Source organism: Amphiura filiformis, chromosome 19 (assembly GCF_039555335.1).
Source record: "Amphiura filiformis chromosome 19, Afil_fr2py, whole genome shotgun sequence".
Lineage (NCBI taxonomy): Eukaryota > Metazoa > Echinodermata > Ophiuroidea > Amphilepidida > Amphiuridae > Amphiura > Amphiura filiformis.
In genome coordinates, this window is record NC_092646.1 from 25,307,792 (window position 1) to 25,331,046 (window position 23,255).

At 35.3% G+C, this 23,255-nt stretch overlaps 1 protein-coding gene across 1 annotated transcript in view; it reads left to right on the forward strand.

Moving 5' to 3' along the window:
• Nucleotides 1–17,177, forward strand: part of LOC140141105 (QRFP-like peptide receptor) — a 187,226-nt gene extending 170,049 nt beyond the window's left edge. The window contains exon 4 of the mRNA XM_072162889.1: nucleotides 16,459–17,177. Within this exon, the coding sequence (XP_072018990.1) occupies nucleotides 16,459–16,878 (420 nt within the window). The 3' untranslated portion in view covers nucleotides 16,879–17,177. The remainder of the gene's footprint in view (nucleotides 1–16,458) is intronic.
• Nucleotides 17,178–23,255: the final 6,078 nt, after the last annotated feature.

Sequence of the window (23,255 nt, forward strand, 5' to 3'; positions counted from 1 at the left end):
CCTTACAAAAACATGATGAACATAAGCTTTACCTTTATCGTCTTTTTGTACTTAAAGGTGATGGGATTTACTTTAATAGTTTGGCAATTCTACTATTTGGAATCCGCATACCATATACGAGTATTAGATTACACTCGCATGGCAAAGATATTAGTCAATCTTATGATAAATTTGTCGAATTTTAGACTTATTTTATAAATCAATATGGTCAAAGTTTACCTTAAATTCTGATTCTTGTTTTTTAAAACGCTACCTTAAAATGCTTCCTTAAAATGCTACTTTTGCCAGGTGCTTATTCCGATTTCGACCAGGCTTGACTATAAGAATAGCTGAGCAAATCATGTCTTGTTTTCAAGCCTGGCACGAAAATATCGCGCAAGTGATTAGCTATAATCGTTCCAATATATTAAATTTCCTAGTCGCTATCCAGAGCTAACTATGCTTTCGTCACTCGAGACGACTACGGAGCATAGATATCACAAATATATTTCGGGAAAGTACGCGAAATTCAGTTCACCCCCTGTATATCCTAAACAAAGGCAGATATATCATAATTGGAACCAACAGCCAATAGCTGCATCTTTTTTGCTCGAATTTAAGACCTCATTCGTTGACATTGTTCAAGAAATAAAAACATGACGATCCAAAAACCCAAGGAAGATGCAAATTTAAAAGTTGCAGTTTGCCACATTGCATGCCCTATTGATTTGTACACAAAGCGTTCGCGAACAAGATAACTAGCCTCGTGCTTTCATTGATTAGAACACAAAAGTGCAACTTTTTATTTCATATCTTCATCAGGTTTTGGACTACCGTTTCTTTAATTGTCAACCGATATCAACAAATAAGGTCTTAAATTAGAGTTAAAGAGTACAGGCATCGGCTGCTTGTTTTAATTTTGACAAATTTGTCTTTATTTAGGATATACAGGGGTGAACACAACTGCTACCTTAATTCTTTTGCTTACTGTAGATTAAATCCACAAACTTGTTTTTGTTTTCACTTGATTTCCCTAGAAATTTGGCTTTTAATTCGAAACCGTCAAAATTGTTATAAAACAACCCTGAAGTCAGATAATATGCAAACTAAATCTATTCAAGAGCGTCTTTCAAAGGGCTAATTATTTCAATTAAGTGCTGCGATCAAGATGCTCCAATTTTATATCAATTGGTTCTACGGGGAACATCACAATTAGAAGTAATAAGTTAGGTGAAAAAGTTCAATCTGGTGACCACTCTCTGGCTAGTAAGGTTTGACGATTGATTCGACTTATCTGGGGTTTATATGCCTCATCTGGGTTTAGACTGCGATATGCTAAGGTTAAGGCATCTTAGCCACAGGTAAGGAACGTAAACCCAGGATAAGGCCGTCTAAACCACAGATAAGGCGCCTTATCCCTAGATAAGGGATGTAAACCCAAGATAAGACAGTTTAAACCCCATATAAGAGACATGAACCCAAGATAAGGCGGAAATGACACACTTATGCTTCTGCTCTCATTCAAAAATCACATTTACGCTCTACCAAATGGGGGCCATCTTGGATTTCTGGGCAAACATTATTTTGTAACGTCAAAATAATGTTAGATTCGGATTTCTTGGGGTCGACTTACCGGAAAAAGTGTCTTTGTACACGATTTTAGGTAATCTGGTTCAAACCTTATTTTTTTCAAGATGGCGCCGGCGGCCACCATCTTGGATTTCTGGGTAAATATGAGTTCGTAATGTCAAAGTAATGTCAAATTTGAAATCCTTGTGGTCGACTATTCCAAAAAAGTGTCTTTGTACACGATTTTAGGTCCTCTTGTTCAAAACTAAATTTTTCAAGATGGTGCCGGCCACCATCTTGGATTTATGGATGAAAATGATGCCGTAATGTCAAACTAATGTCAGAATCGGAATCCTTGTACTCGACATATCCGAAAAAGTGTCTATGTGCATGATTATAGGTGCTCTGGTTCAAAACTTAAATTTTCAAAATGGTGGCGGTGGCCATTTTGGATTTTGGCCTCTAGCGAAAAATGCCGGGATTTTCGCGAGGGACATGGTGGCTATTTTTTTCTAAATGGTCCATAGAAGTCGAATCAATCGTCAAACCTTACTAGCCAGAGAGTGGTCACCAGATTGAACTTTTTCACCTAACTAAATATCTAAACGCAGGTACGAGATGTTTAACCAATGTGTTTAATTATATTTCCTTAAGATAAGGAAAACAGCTCGTTCCTGAAGTTTAATTGCTGGTCGGTTAATACCGATTATAGAACGAAGTAAGACAATTAAAATACTGATAATTTGCCGGTGTCTTCACCTACCAATAACCTTTTTTGAACGCTTGCAGATCACAGAATATATCTAATTCTAGGGAACGTGAATATGTGACTGGATTTCGAGTGATTTCGCAACTATAGAGTGTAAAAACCGTGTGTACGGTCTTCAGCATACCGAAAAACCAATCCTATACAACACCAAAAAAACACGGGATTGTCTAATACTCCGTTAGCCCTAAACCTTAACTTATAGATTACACACAAAGCTAACTTACCATGTAAATTCTAATTGACATTGGGTAAATTAGTCGTGCGGTTTTGAAATATTTCGGCAATATGACGTGCGGTTTTGAAATATTTAATGTATTAATTTACTTGTAAATTACTAACTGGTTACATAAAATTCCCATTGCGGTTTAACATGTACAAAGTTTTTCATGCCCACTAACTGACAAGGCGTTAAGTCTGGCATCCGAGTTTTGCCTTCCTTCGATCGTAAATCAAAGAACTGGACATTTGCAATTACAACAACGCTCATAGCTTGAAGCATCGCCTTAAATGTTTGAGGTATTTCGTAAACAATGTTAAACAACACCCACGTGTATTATCGGATATCATGATCTACAAAACATTATCTACAATAATGGAGAAAACACCGACTATGAAATCGAAAGTAAAAAGGAATTTAGCGCTTAATGACTGTTGCTAATGAGTGTTTTGTAAAGCAACAGTTCTCATGGAAGTGATGAAAAACTAAATAACACACAATAAAATGACGGATATTAAGTTTCATATTCTATATCAATATTTCAATTTGACCACTTCCTATGAGAGTGCGAGGTCCTCATTCCGTCATTGGTAATATTCCTACAGGTACCACATAGTCAATACCAACACTTGGTTCATAAAAGCTAAGGGAGGCACCGTTGAATTTTCAGTGGGCATTGGGTCAGGTGCATATTTGTTTGGTTTTTCACTGCCAAAGGCGGTATTGTACAAAATTACCTTTATACAGAGTTAAGTTGGGTGGGTGATTTTTTTACACATCGGTAAGGGGAATTTTTATCCGTCTCACTAGTGGGCGAAGTTTTTTTTCAACAAAAAACTTCCACTCCTGCCCCTGGAAATCTAATGGTGCGCCCCTAGTAAGGAACAATCGATAGCAATTCTGTTTTCCCCATGATTCAATTAGACACTTAATTTTGCAGACATGATGCAAGTCAATACTTCGGCAACTTCACAGAGATTCATAATTATATATCAAAGATCAAATTATAATAGCTGAATGCCTCAAGCAAAATATCAGAAACAACAACCGTGCCTATTTTCAACAACGATATAGAAACTCAATCTATGAAAACGAACGCAACATCTTCAAGTATTAGCCCTATCACAGCGATTTACCGCAGATCTGATCAGACTTAATCTTCAATTAAAAATTGAAATTGAAAATTCAATTACCAGATAATATGATTCAACTCAATTTTCATTTGTACATATTCTCTTAAGATCCACCATGAATTTCCTAATTTGGAACGATTACCAAGGTTTCATTACATACTTCAAGGTGGTATTGATGTTGTGCAAATGTTATGTTCTTCCCATGTAAAGTGCTTGTATAGTCAAGTAAATAACGTTATCACCAGTAACCATGGTAACTATGGAAATACTAAACTTTGCTGACTTTGCGCCAACGTTTCTACTCTACAATCTTGTCAGATATTCCAAAACTTTTCATCACAAAGTAAAACGCACTGATCTGCTTTTAATAAACAGAGTACACACTGCATTTTTAGCTGCGAGGTCGGAAAGGTTTGTAAAACGAAAACTGCTACATGCGTGATTTTTACCTGTAAATTTGAATCAGTAATTAAAATCTATACAGAAAACATTCTTACAGACAAACCATCAGGCTACATATCCTACTTACGTTTTCAGCAACAAAGTGTTCCTAAAGGAATTGTTTTCCTGTCCCTGATATTACCAGTTTACCAGTTACCTGGATGGAAATCAGTTACATCAGATCATCTTGTTCAGTCCAGCTTTCCAGGCAGTGACTGTCACCTGATACAAATAGAAGTTTAACCTATGCTTACTTAATCTTGACAAAATATGTCTGTAGCAACTATTTGTTTCATGAAACACGTGTATAAAATAAGAAAAAATGGCTCTACAAAACTAATTTAAACACTCTTTGGACAGTATCTCGAAGATATTAATTACAAACCCTTGTGGTGATCAAAGGCGTATTGTTGAATGTCTCTTAGCTATATAATACAACGCATGTCAGACATGGCATTTGGGTTCAAGTGTTTAGAAAATGGTATTCAATCTATGTGTCATATGATATCTACTGGATACATTGCATTAAACATGTTAAGGCAAATATGATCGATGTCCTAAACATGTTTTTAAATCACAAGTATTTTGTATTTTTGAAAGTTACAGATCCCGGTCAATGTATCCAAAAAAGCTAAAAGAAAAACAAAATCGGCCTCCTTAGATGTATTCAGTTATTGCGCATTGTATGCTGATCTGAAAAATAATGTCTACATTTTCTTTTATTCCTTGACTTGTTTTTCATCTCCATCATCTTCGTATTCTCTTACTTCCTCATCTTCCTGTCCTTTTCCATCTTTTATCATCTTTCATTCGTACTCATTATACTAAGCTTCCTTCCCCTTCTTTTTGTCTTCTCACTGAGCTTTTTCTTTATCATGAGTTTGATATTCTTTTCTCTCTTATCCATTCGTTTTCTTATTCTCATTTCTTAAATTAAGTTTTAAATCAGTAGAATATAATGCATTCCGATGTTTTGATGTATTTTATGAATCATGACATTGACCTCCAAATGTGGATTGAATTTTTCCCTTATAAAAAAAAACCATGATGAACATGAGCTTTTCATTTATCGTCTTTTTTGTATTTAAAGGTGATAGGATTTGAATAGGTAATCCCACTATTTGGAATCCGCATACCATATACGAGTTTTAGATTACATGTCGAATTTTAGACTTTATTTATAAGTTTAAATTTTCTTATTCTCATTTCTTAAATTAAGTTTTAAATCAGTAGAATATAATGCATTCCGATGTTTTGATGTATTTTATGAATCATGACATTGACCTCCAAATGTGGATTGAATTTTTCCCTTATAAAAAAAAAACCATGATGAACATGAGCTTTTCATTTATCGTCTTTTTGTATTTAAAGGTGATAGGATTTGAATAGGTAATCCCACTATTTGGAATCCGCATACCATATACGAGTTTTAGATTAAATGTCGAATTTTAGACTTTATTTATAAGTTTAAATTTTCTGATTCTTGTTTTTTTTAAATGCTACCTTAAAATTCTTCCTTAAAATGCCACTTTAGCCAGGTGTTTTTTCCGATTTCGACCATGCTTGGCTATAAGAATAGCTGAGCAAATCATGTTTCGTTTTCAAGCATGGCACGAAAATATCACGAAAGTGATTAGCTAATCGTTCCAATATATTAAATTTCCTACTCGCTATGCTTTCCTCACTCGAGACGACCACGAAGTAAACTACAGGGTGTCCCAAAAAAAAGAGGCCCCTCATTGTGCCCTCTTTTTCTCCTATTTTGAAAAGTTGATCAAATATATTTTGGTATGTAAAGAAACCTTGAGTCGTTAGCATTATTAAACCAAAACAATTATATCAATCGGCTCACAGCTGTTGAAGATATGCTCTTTTAAAGAAATGTACCCGTTTTTCACTCTTTATTAAAGCTAACGATTTAAAGGTTTCTTTACATACCAAAACATATTTTTTCAACCTTTCAGAAATAGGAGAAAAAGAGGGCGTAATGAGGGGCCTCTTTTTTCTGGGACACCCTGTATGTTAATACGCAAAGAGAGGAGCATAGATATTACAAATAAATTTCGGGAAAGTACGCAAAATGCAGTATATAGATCAAATCCACAAACCTGTTTTCACTTGATTTCCCTAGAAATTTGGCTTTTAATTCGAAACCGTCAAAATTGTTATAAAACAACCCTGAAGTTAGATTATAAATCTATTTAAGAGCTTCCTTCAAAGGGCTAATTATTGCAATTAAGTGCTGTGATCAAGATGCTCCAATTTAATATCAATTGGTTCTACGGGGAACATCACAAATAGAAGTAATATCTAAACGCAAGTCTGTGAGATGTTTAGCCAATGTATTTAATTATATTTTCTTAACATAACGAAAACAGCTCATTGCTGAAGTTTAATTTCTGGTCGGTTAATACCAATTATAGAACGAAATTCAGCTTAGTGCTTGCTTGTTGAACGAAAAGCCTTTCTTTCAAAAAGACAATTCGACTATACTGATAATTTGCACTTGTCTTCACTTACCAATAAACTTTTTGGAACGCTTGCAGATCACAAAAAAATGTCGCATTCCAGGGGAACGTGGAAATGTGTCGTAAACTATAGAGGGTAAAGAATGTGCACGTTCTTATGCATGCCCATAAACAAACAAAAAACACGTAATAATTCAGATTGACATTGAGTAAAGTAGACTCCTACATTGACGTGCGATTTTGAAATATTTTGGCAATGTGACGTGAAATGTATTAATTTACTTGTAATTACTATCTGGTTGTATAAAATTCGCATTGCGGTTTAACATGCACCAAGTCTTTCACAACTAATAAGGCGTTAAGTCTGGCATCTAACTTTTGCCTCTGATCATAAATCAAAGAACTGGACATTTACAATTACAAATTTTAAATGTTTGAGATATTTCGTAAACAATGTTAAACAACACCCACATGTAATACCGTATATCATGATCTACAAACCTTAGAGCTTTATCTACAATAATGGAGAAAACACCCACTATGAAATAGAAAGTAAAAATGAAAAACTGAAATAATAATACATTAAATATGAATATAAACCTTTTTATGAAAAGATTTTTACTGATCGTTTTCGTTTAATCACTGATGCTAACGAGTGTTTTGTAAAGCAACAGTTCTGATGGAAATACTGAAAAACTAAATAACACAAAATGAAAACGACGGATATTAAGTTTCATATTCTATATCAATATTTCAATTTGAACACTTCCGATGAGAGTGCGTGAACCTCATTCGGTCATTGGCAATATTCCTACAGGTACCACAAAGTCAATACCAACACTTGGTTCATAAAAGATTTTTAGGGGTGCATGAGATTTTGGGTCAGGTGGATATTTGTTTGTTTTTTCCACTGCCAAAGGCAGAGTTAAGTTGGGTGGGTGATAAGGAACAATCGATAGCAATTCTTTTTTCCCCATGATTCAATTAGACACCTAATTTTGCAGACATGATGCAAGTCAATACTTCGGCAACTTCACAGAGGTTCATATCAAAGATCAAATTATAATAGCTGAATGCCTCAAGCAAAATATCAAAAACAACAACCCTCCTATTTTCAACAACGATATAGAAACTCAATCTATGAAGACGAACGCTACATCTTCAAGTATTAGCCCTATCACGGCGATTTGCCGCAGATCTGATCAGACTTAATCTTCAATTAAAATTGAAATTGAAAATTCAATTACCAGATAGCATAATTTGATTCAACTCAATTTTCATTTGTACATATTTTCTTAAGATCCACCATGAATAGCGTAATTTGGAACGATTACCAAGGTTTCATTACATACTTCAAGGTGGTATTGATGTTGTGCAAATATTATGTTCTTCCCATGTAAACTGCTTGTATAGATAACGTTATCACCAGTAACCATGGTAACTATGGAAATACTAAACTTTGCTAACTTTGCGTCGACGGTTCTACTCTACATTCTTGTCAGATATTCTAAAACTTTCTATCACAAAGTAAAACGCAGTGATTACCCTTTAATAAAATAGACACTGCACTTTAACTGGAAGGTCTGACATTTTTAGAACGGGAAACTACTACGCATGGATAATTCGAATCAGCAATTCAAACCTTCTTAAAGACAAACCACCAGGATACATTATTATTTACGTTTTAGCAACAAAGTGTTCCCAAAGGAATTGTTTCACTGCTTCCTGTATTGTCAGTTTACCAGTTACCCGGATGGGAATCAGATACATCATATGATCGTGTTCAGTCCAGCTTTCCAGAGAGTGACTTTCACCTGAGAGAATTGGTTGTCAAATGTCGAATGATTACGGTATATCAAGTTATGGTTGGAAAAACAGAACGATGTGTTTTAATAAGAAGTATGTGGCGTAATAAAATTAAATATCATTAAAGGCCAATGCGTTGGCAGGTCATGGACCACTTCAATTGGCCAAATCTAAGCCAAAAGGCCGTGCACAGCCTATACTTAATACTAATATCGTGAAATCAATTTCAAACCCAATGTTTTATCAGTGACCGTGGTGACTATTGTGTCACTACGTTTCTTAATATTGTCCAAACGTTTCTGAATCTATACAGGCTCTACAAATCTACTTTATACACTCTTTGGGCAGTATCTCGAAGATATCAATTACAAAACCTTGTGGTGATCAAAAGCGTATTGTTGTATGTCTCTTAGCTATATAATATAACGCATGTCAGACATGGCATTTGGGTTCAAGTGTTTAGAAAATGGCATTCAATCTATGTGTCATATGATATCTACTGGATACATTGCATAAAGCATGTTAAGGCAAATATGGTCAATGTCCTAAAAATGTTTTTCAATCACAAGATTTTGTATTTTTAAAGTTACAGATCCCGGTCAATGTATCCAAAAAAGCTAAAAGAAAAACAAAATCGGCCTCCTTAGATGTATTCAGTTATTGCGCACATTATATACTGATCTGAAAAATGAATGTCAAATGGCCGCTGGTAATAGGAACATGAAAACACACTCAAAACCTTGGTTGTTATTATAACATATAGTCTTCAAAAGACTGTGAGATATGCATACGGAAGGTTGAATGAAGGAACTATAAAGCTCTTTCTATTGAAGGAATAACTCTATTCAGTATGCGCTATATCCTGGCTTTTTGTATACCTGGTCGGGCTTCAACCAGTAAATTAGACTAGACTCTGTTTTAGCAGGTTGTACAAAAACATCCCTCTTATCTTAGTATTTGATTTTTGACATTTTAAATTAAGATCTATACGATTGATGTAATATTAACCCTAGTGCTATGAAGGGGTGGGGTTTTGTATCTGGTATACTTAAACGCTCGTGATTTGACTAATGCGCCCATTTCAGAGCTAAATAATGTTTACCCACCACCAGTGTTATGGCAGCGCGGAGGTGGTCACGTGCAAATTTATAAAAGCACAATTATAAATATAACCGAAGTACACTGACCCCCTTAACAGGTGTTATGACGAGCATCAAAAATGACCAATTATATGTATTTTGCTCTTGTGAAATTATTCAAAGGTTTGGTAATTAGCTTTTCTTTCATATTCAACTGAACATCTGGTGAAAATATTACAAATTTCAAAACATTGAAATTATTTGGTATCAGGAGGACATTCCCCGCTTTCAGAATCAATTTGGTCTGTCTGGTGTGCTCTCAGGTCCCACAAAAAATACTGTGCAAACGTTGCTATCCGATCCCTTAAAGACAAAATCTTTCTTCTTGCTCTACTTCTTTGTCTTTGAAAATAAAAAAAAAGTCCACCATCCCACAAAATATCCGCTTGTCATAATACATACATTATAATACATAATGTCTATATTTTCTTTTAGTGTATTCCTTGTCTTGTTCTGTTCTTGTCCTTGTCTTCTTCCTCTTCGTATTCTCATTCTACTTCTTCCTTTACTTCCTCACCTTCCTCTCCTTCTCCATCTATTATCATCTTTCATTTTCTTACTCATCACACTAACCTTCCTCCTCTTTCTTTTTCGTCTTCTCGCTGGGCTTTTTCTTTATCACAATTTTTTCTCTCTTCTATTTATTCACTCTCTTTTTATTAATTCTAAAAGTAATTTTCAGTTTTCCAGATCAGTACAATGCAGATGCCTTCATGTATTTTATGAATCGTGACATTGACCGCCAAATGAGTATTGAATTTCAGCCTTACAAAAAACAAGATGAACATGAGCTTTTCCTTTATCGTCATTTTCTATTGAAAGGTGATGGGATTTACGTGATTGATTCTATCGGGAAATAGCTTGGCAATCCCATTATTTGGAATCCACACACCATATATGAGTATTGAATTACACTTATGTCAATGACCTTGGTCAATCGTGTGATAAATTTGTCCTTGTCAAATCTCAAGGACAATATTGTTCTAAGAAACAATAGCAATCAAGCTTAAACTTTAAATTAGCACCCGATAGAGGGCAGGGCCTGAAGAATGAGGGAAATTACGGGGTAAATATTAAACGGAATAAACTGCATAATCATATTATTTAGATTTATTCCGTTAAAAATCTTATTTTAACTTATCAAATTACTAGTTTTTATATTCTATGGTGTCAAATTTTTATTCACAACGTTGTAAATACGCATTAAATACGATTAATAACAATAACAACAGAGGGCGCTTTTTCTTTAATATGTGATCCTGTCTTACAAGTGAGTGTGAGTACAAGAGTATACTCTCACATGATACTTAATATGTGATCCTAATACAGTATCTCATATTAGTTTTCATGTTCTCCTACCCACTATGGGTGGTATATACATGTAGATTAAATCCACAAACGTGTTTTTACTTGTTTTCCGAAAAAGTGTCACCAGTAGGAAAATAATTTAAATAACAAAACAATTTCTAACGGTTTTCTGAAAATTGGATAAAGATACCACTGATAGTATTGATAATATTATATATTTAACTTACTTTTTTACTCTAAACTAGTAAATAATGGTCTATGAAAGGATGTTCTATTTTAAATAGAGCGTTGTACTGTGTTAGACTACCTCCTGAAGAAGTTAACTTAAGGAATTGATGCTGGGATTGTTACCTACCCACGTCGGTCAAGTAGGAATCCTGCTAAGATGCTGAATGACCTGAATTTTGCTGATGATATTGCCCTGTCTATAGCCCGGGCCCAGTCACAGCTTACTAGGACTGCAACAGCAGCAGCAGATCTAGGCCTTGTCATCAGCGCACCTAAGACAGAATATATGACTGCAAACTGTAACGCCCAGCCACCACTTGAAGTCTATGGTAGCACCATCAACCATGTCACAGACTTCAAGTACTTGGGTTCCAAGATGGGCTCTAGAGGCTGACCTGAAAAGAAGAAAAGCACTGCTTTCTGGAAACTGGAACGCCTTTGGAGAAGCCCATCCCTGCCAATCGAAACAAAAATCAAGCTGTTTGAGACAACTTGTTTTACTGTCCTTCTGTACGGGTGCGAGTCATGGGTAATCACCAAGGACATGAAAAACAAGATCAATGCCTTTGCAACATCTTCCTACAGAGTCATGTTAAACATCAAGCGTGTGGATCGGATTCCAAATGAAACCATCTACAATCTGACCACTACCACTCCACTGGTTGCCAGAGTCAAGATTCATCAACTCAAATTTCTCGGCCATATACTGCGTCTTGAAGACGACGAGCCTGTGAAAGAATATGCCCTGTATATTCCACCGGGACGGCCACGCACACTGTACTTACAGTATGTACAGCACCTCCTGGGAGATACTGAAGGGATGCTGCAGCCAAACAAAATTGTTTCGCTTGCCCAAGTTCGCAATAGTTGGAGAAAGTTCCGCAGCCGACTGATGATGATGACTGTGGGACACCATGTTCCTTGGTCAGGCAGTCTGACCGCACTGTTTACATGGTTTAAGGAACTTATTGTAATAATGTGAAAATATAGTAAGTTTTTGAAAAAAAAATTTAGTCGTTATTTACGTTTAAGGTTTTTTTATAAAGAGTATTTAGAAAAAGCAGCAGTTCTAATGGAAAAGTTGGCAGACTAAATAACACAGAATTAAAAGGACTGATATGTAGGTCTCATAATTGATACAAATGTTCAATCTGTGTTGAAATAACAGTTTAAATAACTACCCATTTGATAAAAACAATTTTCCAACTGACAAATACACATTCTTGCAGTAAAGTAATTCGTAAAAGGATTGTTAAATTTGTTTGAACTTTACCAAGAATAAAGAAAACCTGCCACAGTTAGAATAAAAGAACGTAAGAATTGTAAGAAACATGGCTGAATTGAAAATCAATTTGACAAAAATGTATGCTTTTATCAGCTTTCCACACAAAAGCCCGTAGATTAATTATAAATACAATAAAAATTAAAGCTACATATACAATATGAATTGATGCTACAAATGCATTAAGAATTGAAGCTGGATTTATGCTCCATCGCTTAGCGACGAGTAATGGACCAATGAGGTAGCGAGCTTTTCTCAAATCAACAAAAAGCGTGTTTCCTCATTGGTTAAAATACAATATCTCGTTGCTCAGCGATGGCGTATAAATTCAGCTTCATACCAGCATTCTGATTTCATGGAAATGGATTGCGCCTTCAGCCTTTTATACCACACAACTTCCAAATATTTTCTACCTCAATATGTATTTAAAGACAGTAATAAATAACTGATCTAATTCGTACCGTATTATATAATTTAAAAGCATTTTATGACATGTTCTTGCAAATAATACGGTAAAGCATGAAAGTCAATGGGTCAAACTAATTACATTGCTTTTACGGCATGAGTCTTTCTTTCGCATTTACCATTAAAATTGCTTTTATTGCATTGTGTGATAATTTGATTTTGCTCCCGAGACGACCAAATATATTCGTAAATAAATTGCATTAAGACGCACATGAAGACACACATTGTCTGAAACCTTGAATGACAAAAATCATTTCTTTTGTTTTTATTTTATTCATTATTTGTCTTTTTGAATCTACAAGCTAGGGCAGTAGTTACTTCTGAGCATGACAGATTGCAATAAATGAATTACATTTCGTACACGAATCATGTAACATTATATTAAAGCAACCTATATGTTGACAATGTTATCAAAAATACAAGAGTTACTTAAAATGTGAACAATAAAGATACCTTATATAATAAAACCAGTTTGCGGTGGATATATTAAACATTCTACGAAAGAAACTTAATGATAAAGAACACAAAGTATTGTTATCAAGATTTTTTGATAAATCTTGTTTGCTTCAATTTCCGTAGAGCCATTCACTAATGGCACTCTATTATTATAATACAACCATTGTCGAATGAAATTAAATCAGGTGGCATTCTGGGTATGTGGCAATACCTAAAATATACGTAATTTAATTATATGGTGTTTCCAGATTGACATTATCGCCTGATCAGTAGTATTAAATACATGGACTATAAGAATTACGGGTTAATAAAATACATTATGCAATAATATAATTTAGTTTTGAATTTTGCAGGAAGCGACGTCCACCTTAAAGAGAATTATTATTGGTCTAATGTTGCTTATTAGTTACAGGCGTTTGCCAGGGGCACTGCCCATTGTGATGAGTAATTGCCCACCAGTCTGGCTTTGAGAGTCAGTGCAAAGTATCGGTAATTATTCAAGGCGTCCCCAACGTAATGATGACTTTAATGTATTCGTTTCCTGTATCTAAATTAGACCATGCATTTCATATTATGGTAATGACTGACGACATGTAATACTATTCCTGCATTACTGATTTATGTACTATATCTAGAGTAAACTTGAATATCTCAAAATTATTTGAGAGCGGTTTCTTGTTCATATTTGCACGCTAATATTGCGGAGAATTGAAGTGACAATTGAAGTGATAAATGTTGACATTTTCACAAGCGTAATGGATATTGAATCATGTTTTACTTTCATTTTACTATACAAAGTCTATAGTTAACACCTTGTTTTAAATTTATTTTAATATTTCGGGACTATTCATGACAGTTAAAAACAACATAATTGTTGAGATGAGATGAAAACCCTAACGTCCATACTCAAGTACGTTTAACAACAGATATAAGCTATCCATTGCAAAGCATCCAACCAAATTTTGACTAGCGTTTGCAATCTTTGCTGGCGATTTTCTTGTTGAAGAGAGCAGCAGCGTAATACTATGGTTAAAGTTGTAATTAAACAATTATCCGCCCACAACAAACAGATCTGGTAAAAGACGCAACAATTTGGACTACCCGAAATCAAGAATGATTCAAAAGTAGTTTTGAATGTGAGGGAAGTGAAAGAATTGCTATGTATGACGCTCCAGGAACATAAATATACACGGAGCTCTACCCAGGCCAATCTAAATACCAAGGTTTCCACAGGCAAATACTACATGGTGAATTTGTGAAAACACACGCCCATGGAACATTATGAAATGTATCTTTTGAGCTTCTGAGCCACGGAAAAAATACTCAACAAACACACAAAATTAGACGATCTTGCCAGAATCTAATCTATCATAACTGTAAATATTTATCTAACATTAGCTGAAATTTCGTGCTCCATGAGCATAATGGAGACGTTTAATGTGTAAGGGAACGTTCTTAAGGACACCTTCGGGGTTATACCGGAGTGCTCTTTTCGTTGATCACATCTGACATCGCACGTCAGTGCAACGTGCAACAGATATAGTTTCTGCCACCTATATACAGAAAAAATGTATGGAAAAATGAGGGCGCAGTATCAGTTTGACGATGAGAACAGGTCTGAAAAAGAGCGTAGAAACTCTCAAGGCGACGAAAAAGGCCCGACCTACCCTACTTGAAAGGTTCGTCCGCCTAACAGACATGAGTTCCCAGCAAACATAAAAATGTGTTAATAATAAATCCTACATGCAGAATTTGTGCCCATGGAACATAATGCAATGCATCGTTTGAGCTTTTGATTGATAGCCGTGGAAAAACACACAAAATTAGATATCTTGTCAGAATCCAATCTATCATTACGGTAAATATTTATCTAACATTAACTGAAATTTCGTGCTCCATGAGCATAATGGATGTGTATGTAAGGGAACATTTCTTAAGGACACCTTCGGGGTTATACCGGAGTGCTGTTTTTGTTGATCCCATCTCACGTCAGCATGGTCAGTGCAACGTGCAACGGATATAGTTTCTGCCACCTATATGCAACCCATTGGCTAAAAAGAATGTATGGATAAATGAGGGCGCAATATCAGTTTCACAACGTAGAAACTCCCAAAGTGACGAAAAAAGATAACTCTGTTATACTGGCCCGATCGACCCAGAATATTCAAAATATTTTGAATATTAAATTTTGTAAAACAAATTTTTCCTGTACAAATGAATGCCGACCCAAATTTCAAAAATATCAGTCAGGATGCATTTTTTCGTCCGCCTAACAGACATGAGTTAGAGCTAATTTTCGTTGTGACAGACATTGCGATTTTTTATTCTCCTCCTTTTCCGCTACGATTTTCCGCTCCAATGATTAACTTTGTTCGGGACTTTGTTCTTCTTCGCAAAAACGCTGCGACAAAATTGTCGCAATTTGTCATGTCGCCCCGTCACTGCCTAGGCAAAACTTCGAACTAACCTATATCGTTAGTATCACGTAAGGAACGGGAAACACTTCAAAGTTTAATTAGACATTGTTATTTATTTTATTGTTGGGACTAAGTTCATCAGGAGTGTCCTTCAAACATTGGTATTCCAAGATTCTTTGGTACAAATCCACATATTTGATACTACATACCTCAATGACAATTTCATGCCACTACGAAGCACTTCTTTAAGTTGATTAAAAGATGGAGAAACTACTTTCCAAGATTCTTTGGTACAAATCCACAAATTTGATGCTAGTTACCTTAATGACAATTTCATGCCACTACCAAGCACTTCTTTAAGTTGATTAAAAAAGATGAAAAAAAATACTTTCTACCGAATATTTATGACCACGCCCTTGCCAATAAAACAGCATCGTCTACATCTAAAGCTGAATTTATACTCCATCGCTGAGCGACGAGCGATTGGTTTCTAGCCAATGAGGTAACGCACTTTTTGTTACGTTGTAAAAAAGCGCGCTACCTCATTAGTCAAATATCAATTGTTCGCCTTACAACGATGGAGTATAAATTCAGCTTAACTTCATCAGGAAGAGGCCGACGATGAGTTGAAATTGGTCATTTAATTCTAAAGAGTATATTAGCACGAAACTGTCATTGAGGTATGCAACATTAATTTTTTGTAAAAAATTATTCTCATATCATGTGATAATTTATTAGTCAAATTAAAAATGTACATTTTTTATTTCTTTTGTACCTGTAGGTTATTGTGATGTTGATGGTGGTTGTACTTCTTTACGCAATCTGCTGGGGACCTCTTCTACTCGTCAGTATCTTCATCCGTTTCAATTTACTTGATCAGTATTCCAATGAAGTATTTTACGCATCTATATTCTGCCATATTTTAGCATTCGCCAACTGCACGGTCAATCCAATTGTGTATGGTTTCATGTCACGCAACTTTAGGAAAACTGTAATTACCGCGTTTAAGAACTGCTGTGGAAGCGGAAGTAATCTGCAAAGAAATACATATAATTCAACGTGCAATTCCCGCTATTATTCAACCACGTGTAATTCTGTGACGCAAACGCAGACGATATATGTTAAAAGAGAACCAAATCCTAACAGCCAAACAATAGAAATGACGCAGTATACAAAAATACCAACAAATGATGTTTCATAGTATTTTTTTTATTTTACAGCTTTTATGTACATACCCAAATATTTTCCCCCGAAATGTATCAGCACAGTTTATGTACAGGGTAAATGTTCGCTACTTGTAAACAAAAGGTACGTGTATGTAAAGATTTCAATCCCAACATTGCCTGGTCTTAAAATTGAATATATGAATACAAAAGCCACCTAAGTCCATACTTTGGCCAAATTGAGTTAAGCATGGGAAATTGTTGCTATACATAGGCCTGTCATATGCATGAAAGAACAACTCAAATTCATTCTCTGTGTCTATTGGGCATGTGAAAAATAGCAAGTCCAAAATTTAAAATGGATGGAAATGCTAATCGTCATACCTAATACAGGTTAATCCACTCATTTGCACGTAAAACTTACCATATTGACCAGGTAAATCTAACTGAAGGAATTAAAATGATACACGGGTTTTTCTCTCAAAATAACTTCGCATGGACTTAGGTGGCTTTTGTATTCATGTATTCAATTAGATCAAGTTGCAGTTTACGATACGATAGTTTATGAAATGTATCTGTTTTCTGTTTGAAATTATGAAAAAATGTATCAACGGGTAAAACATTTAACGCCCAAAATTTAACGCCCAGGATATTTTTGTTTAAATGGTATGAACAAAAACGTGGTGAATTGTAGTAACTACACCAGAAATATATAAACTATCCTATATGGCTTTGTTAAACATGATTTTGCTTCTCATTATCAAAACCACTAAAGCATTACAACACAAATTTTGGAAACAAGTTGTTTTACAGGTAGGTCGCAATGTAAGATAGAAAACAGAATATGAAATTTCGTACCAAGCCTTTTTAAAGCCATAATGTACGATCTTATAATATAACATAGGTTAATTTTTTATTAACGTACTATTTAACATCCGCTCTACTTGATCAAATAAAATATAAAGTTATGAAGGGTCGGCAGGGGACTACAATCCATGGCTATATTAGGTCATCCGTTTAAACTTTAATCTCTTGTCATTAGTTTCGCCTAATATTTTTTGACCTAAAGTGTAACTTAGTAACATTCATGTTATTAAAAAATAATAAAATCACCCATATTTATAGATTTGATTGAGAAATTATTTCTGAACAATTTCTAAACATGGCTTGTGCCTTCAAACAAACGTTTGGCTTGGTTGAGTTTAATTAGTCGCTTCATATACCGTAAAATTCCGTCTACAAGCATATATATGCCTCTAAACGAGGTTTTTTTGACACAAGAGACAAAAGGCAGACACTCTCAACAAAAACGTTATTTGGAGTTTGAAGTTTGAACAACTATATTACTGATAAAGGCGGCTGTACAAACATGTATATTTGTAAGACCAATCTATTGCAATGTTTTTGAGAAGGGTATTAGCCTTTCATATCTTTCGTTAAAAAAAAACTCGTTTAGAGGCATATATGCTTCTAGACGGAATTCTACCGTATGTGATACCATCAATCAAATCAGTTGGAACTCAAAAATATTGATTTTGAGATTTAGCCCAACAAAGGAAATATTTCCTTTTGTTTCCTGTTGTTTTCGAAACTCTTATCTTTGGAACGGGCTGTTCAATTTCAATAGAGTTTTCTGTAGAATGCAGTTTTGTAAATGTCGTTTACTATCCTATAAGAAACTGAAAATTAAATTTTTCCGAGTTCAGATTGATTTTGCTTGATCGCATTACACATGTAATTGTTGATAAAATAAATTCCATCTCATTTTGACACCCATCAATGACTATTTGTGACAAACACGAAGTAATATTTGTGACGCGACATGTAATCCTGTATTTGTTTGTGACACGTTGTTCTTTATAACAAAGAAATAGGTAAACAGATGACATAATGATGCTTAGCTATTCATCGGGACGTATTATATTGCTAATGATGTGGCAAGATGTATTGTACACAGTATAACACAATTTGATATTAAAAATTGTGCATCAATTATCCGTCTTGGGGTAGAGAAGTTTATTAAGTCGTCTTAAATATGTTCCTTCCTATCACACACACAGTCTTCAGCAACAAACACGCAACATTTGATTTTTAAGAAATCATAAAGACAATATGCATAACTTATAGACATTTCCCCTTCTTCCCATCATGAACTATTCCAACTTCTGCCACATTACCTGTTTCGAGTGTTCCTAAATATACATGATCTCCCCAGGGGTATAGAGTTCTGTTAATTAGGATACGGACATTTCGGCTGGTGCCTTCATCCGAGAAAAGGAATCTTCTTCGTGATGCAGTTTACGAATAGTAATGGCGGATGATGATTTATACTTTTTGGGGTCAAGACAAGCAAACTTCCTAGGAATTATTGACATGTGGTCGTCAGGAAAAAGGTTACCTGTTTAAGGCGACGAAAAAAGAAAACCCTGTTCTACGGGCCCGACCGACCCAGATTTTGAACAAATTGGAAAAAAAAAATTCCTGTACAAATGAATACCGACCCAAATTTCGACAATTTCAGGAACAACATTTTCCTGTACAAATGAATACCGACCCAAATTTCGACAATTTCAGGAACAATTTTTTTTTTTATTCTCTCAAATTGCAAATATTTACAGATTTTGGTGATTTTTTGGGTCATTTCAAAAACAAAAAAAAAAGCCCGACCGACCGACCCTACTTGAAAGGTCCATCCGCCCGTAGAACAGGTTTTCTTTTTTTCGTCGCCTTACTTACATTTACTTTAAGACATGAAGTTGAAAAACTAATGACGTAACACGCAGTTCTGTGTTCTAATGCGGAAAACTAATCTCTTAGACAGATGTTCTATATTGATGGATTTTACAATAATCCATATATGGAATAATTATGCACATATTATGACAAATTAAATGATCGCAAATAACATCAATTGCACAAGATTTATGAGGTTGTTGTACTACGCCATACCCCCTGGAATAGTGCATGATGGGAAGTTTCAAAGGAGCAAGTAGCAAAAATATAAAAAATATGTGCCAAAACATGCAGTTTGACTCCTGTATACTCCTCTGCACTTGACGACAAAACGTTGCTCCCCAAGTCTGGTCATTATGCACCACTACGACATGCTAAAAAACATATTCTTGTAAATAGATGTAACATTTCATTGTGAGCAAAATATAATTCATGTTTGCTTTTAATAATCTTGTTGAGCCATCTCTACGACGTTGATGTGCAAAATTCCTGTGAAGTTGAAAGGATTCGTTTTTTGTTCGTGATATCGGTTTAACCAATAATTGGCACTGAATGACACCAACGTTACGTCACGCCATCAAGTTCACGTACGAAAAACTAATCCTGCCAATCCTCTCTTAGACGAAGACGTGTACTTGTAAACTTGTGCTAAGTTAGGATTCGTGTCTATGACAATTACGTAATGACTATAATGACATGTTCTTGAAGAATGTACAGTTTTCTTTTTTATATATTAGAGTACTTTCAAATGTATCTACCAAGATTGGTTTTGAAATCGAAGCATATTTAAATGAAATTGGATTTGTAACCTAATAATGTACATGTCTTTCTATCAAGAAATTCCAGGGGAGCAGTTAAATGCTCTCCTCCGTTATTAGATTTATGTAGTTATTTTACCTCACTAAGAAAGGTGAGGGAAAAATAAGAAAGAATAGAGACAAATTGTGAAACTGTTGTCAACTTTCAATTGCAAACCAGTCACATGTAAATGTGATGCAATCAAACAAAATCAGTCGGAAGTCGGATATATTGATTTTCAAATATAGCCAAACAAAGACAATAATCTCTTTTGTTGCAGACTGTTTTGGAAACACTTCAACTGCTCAATATCTTTGGAACTAAATGTTCGATTTCACCAGAGTTTTCTGCAAAATATAGGTTTGTAAATGCTTTATACATGTAAAAACTGAAAATGAATATGTCCGACTTCAGACTGTTTGCTTGATCACACCACAAATGTGTGGCCTGACCTACAACAAAGTTGAGACTCTCAACCGGGACGCAAAGATGCCATATATAAAGAGTTAACCAACCCTACTCAACAGTGAAGGGGCCAATACAAGTTACCAATAACTCACGACTCTATCTTAAGCTGAATTTATACTTCACCGCTGACCGACAAGCGATTAGTTTCTAGCCAATGAGGTAGAGTGCTTTTGGCTGCGTTGGGAAAATCGCACTACCACCTTGGTCAAATACCAATGGCTCGTCTCTCAGCGATGGAGTATAAATTCAGCTTTAGGGATTGGCCTACAATAATCTAAAGTCATTTGATGGTTTAGTTGAACATTTAGACACGTTGAGTGTAACCCTTCTTCAATATGTTACAAGTCCCCATGATTTGTCTGCTTTTTTGCTTTGATAGAAGCCTAGATCTCCTTTCCAAATATGATCAAAACACCTGGCATATTAAGAAATTGATGCTCAATTGACGTAACAAAATCTTTTGTTTGGAGGCAAACTTCATTTTAGATCATTTTGTTAATCACTGCTGCCGATTTTCATGTTACAAAACAATATTGGTTGCCTTTTCATAACTGACACATTTTTTACGACCACCCCAAATTAATTTATTGTAAAACCATACGATTGCATACATTCCAGATTAAACAGGACGTCATTTGACAGTGAGACTACCAGACAGACATACTTGACTTCAAAACAGACAAGCGACAAATATAAAGACAGACGAAATGACAGAAATCGACATATGAAGAATGTTTTGATGTCAAATAATGTGAACTAAGGTTTTTTTTCTAAAAGGTCTGTTTTAAACGTTAATAATAGACACTTTTGGCTACCGAAAACGTTGATTACCCCGTCTCATCGCTGCATTCTTTTAATACAAAGCTGTTATGACGATGTGATTTAATTGATCCGGGTGCTCATAACATAACATGCAGCAGTCAACTGTTGCAATAAATGGATGTATTTGCATCTCTGGAGGTGTCCACAGTGCCAGAAAAGCGACTGACACATTCTATTCTCCGATACTAAATAATAAAAAATAAATAAATTTTGGATTTATAAAGCGCCTTTCTCCAGATCTTAGAGGACTCAAAGCGCTGTAATTTCGCTGCAATGGTGAATCATCACAATCAGATCGCATCAACTAGGTTGCTGCCGAACGGCGCAAACCTATCCGCATTTAGATTGTAACATCCACCAATTATCTGTGCAGCTCCCAAATTCCATTGGGTGAAGGAAGTTTTGATAACCAAACAACTAATCACCGATTTTTGCGATACAGGAGGAACCGGAGATCCTGGAGAAAACCTGCGAGAGCGAGCATGGAATCGGGATAAACCAAGTGCACATGAGTCCTTGGGCCCGTGACCTCAGTGGTGCAAAGCGAGGGAACTACCGCTGCGCTAACTACATGTACGACCTATTCGAGAATAAAGGTTCTAGTTTATATTAAATTAAAGTGTTCCGTCCATCACGTCATAAATATAACGCGGATGATATAAAGTAGAATACAGAAGACCGGAAGCCAATTCATTCTGTTTCGAGGCATAATGACAGACAGAACAGACTAAAGACGAATTTACACAACTACTTAAGACAATCACCTCACGTAAGCTTTACCAAAATTTGAACACAGACAATTTCGATTGACGGAATTACCATAATGTTAATGGTGCATCTTTAAAGCTGTTTAACATAACGTCTCTTGGGTCTCTTTATACTAATGTGTACCAATAACAATATTTAGTTAAAAAAATGTGTTTGAAAGTCGGATTGGATCAATGTTGTTAAAATGAGCACAAAAGATGGCCCTTCAATTATCTGAAGCCATTCGATGGTTTATTTCAATATTTAGACACGTTCTGGTGTTCCCCGTTCTTTACCCTTCAGATAAAGGGTAAGTTGGCAGTCATTTTTTCTTGGCAACTTTTATAGTTCTCAAAGGAATTTGGAATTTGTTCCTCGTCCCTCAAATGACCATGCAACGAAGAGGAATAGCTAGACAATTTAGGTGAGGAATCAGATACATCAGATGACATTGTTCAGTCCAGCTTTCCAGGTAGTGACTTTCGCCTGAGGTAATTCGTTGTCACATATTGACAGTTAGTAACTGTTCTTTAAGCAGTCCGTAATGCTGGTCAGGCAACGGTTACTTGACACTTTCATTGTTTACGTTGACTTCTTCAATGACCGAATGCAACCATAATTGTTATCTCCAAAAAAGGCTGCAGATGACTTGTTTTATTTAAGACAGTAATGAGTCACATTGTTTCTCAACCACTGAGGTAAAGAACATTTAATGTTTGAGGACAGGCACTGATTATGAGACCATATGGTACCAGAACACTCTACCAACATGCCACAAATAAGGACAAAAAGGTTATAGCGCCATCATCGGTCGGCCGCTATCTTCATAGTCTTATTATGTATATAC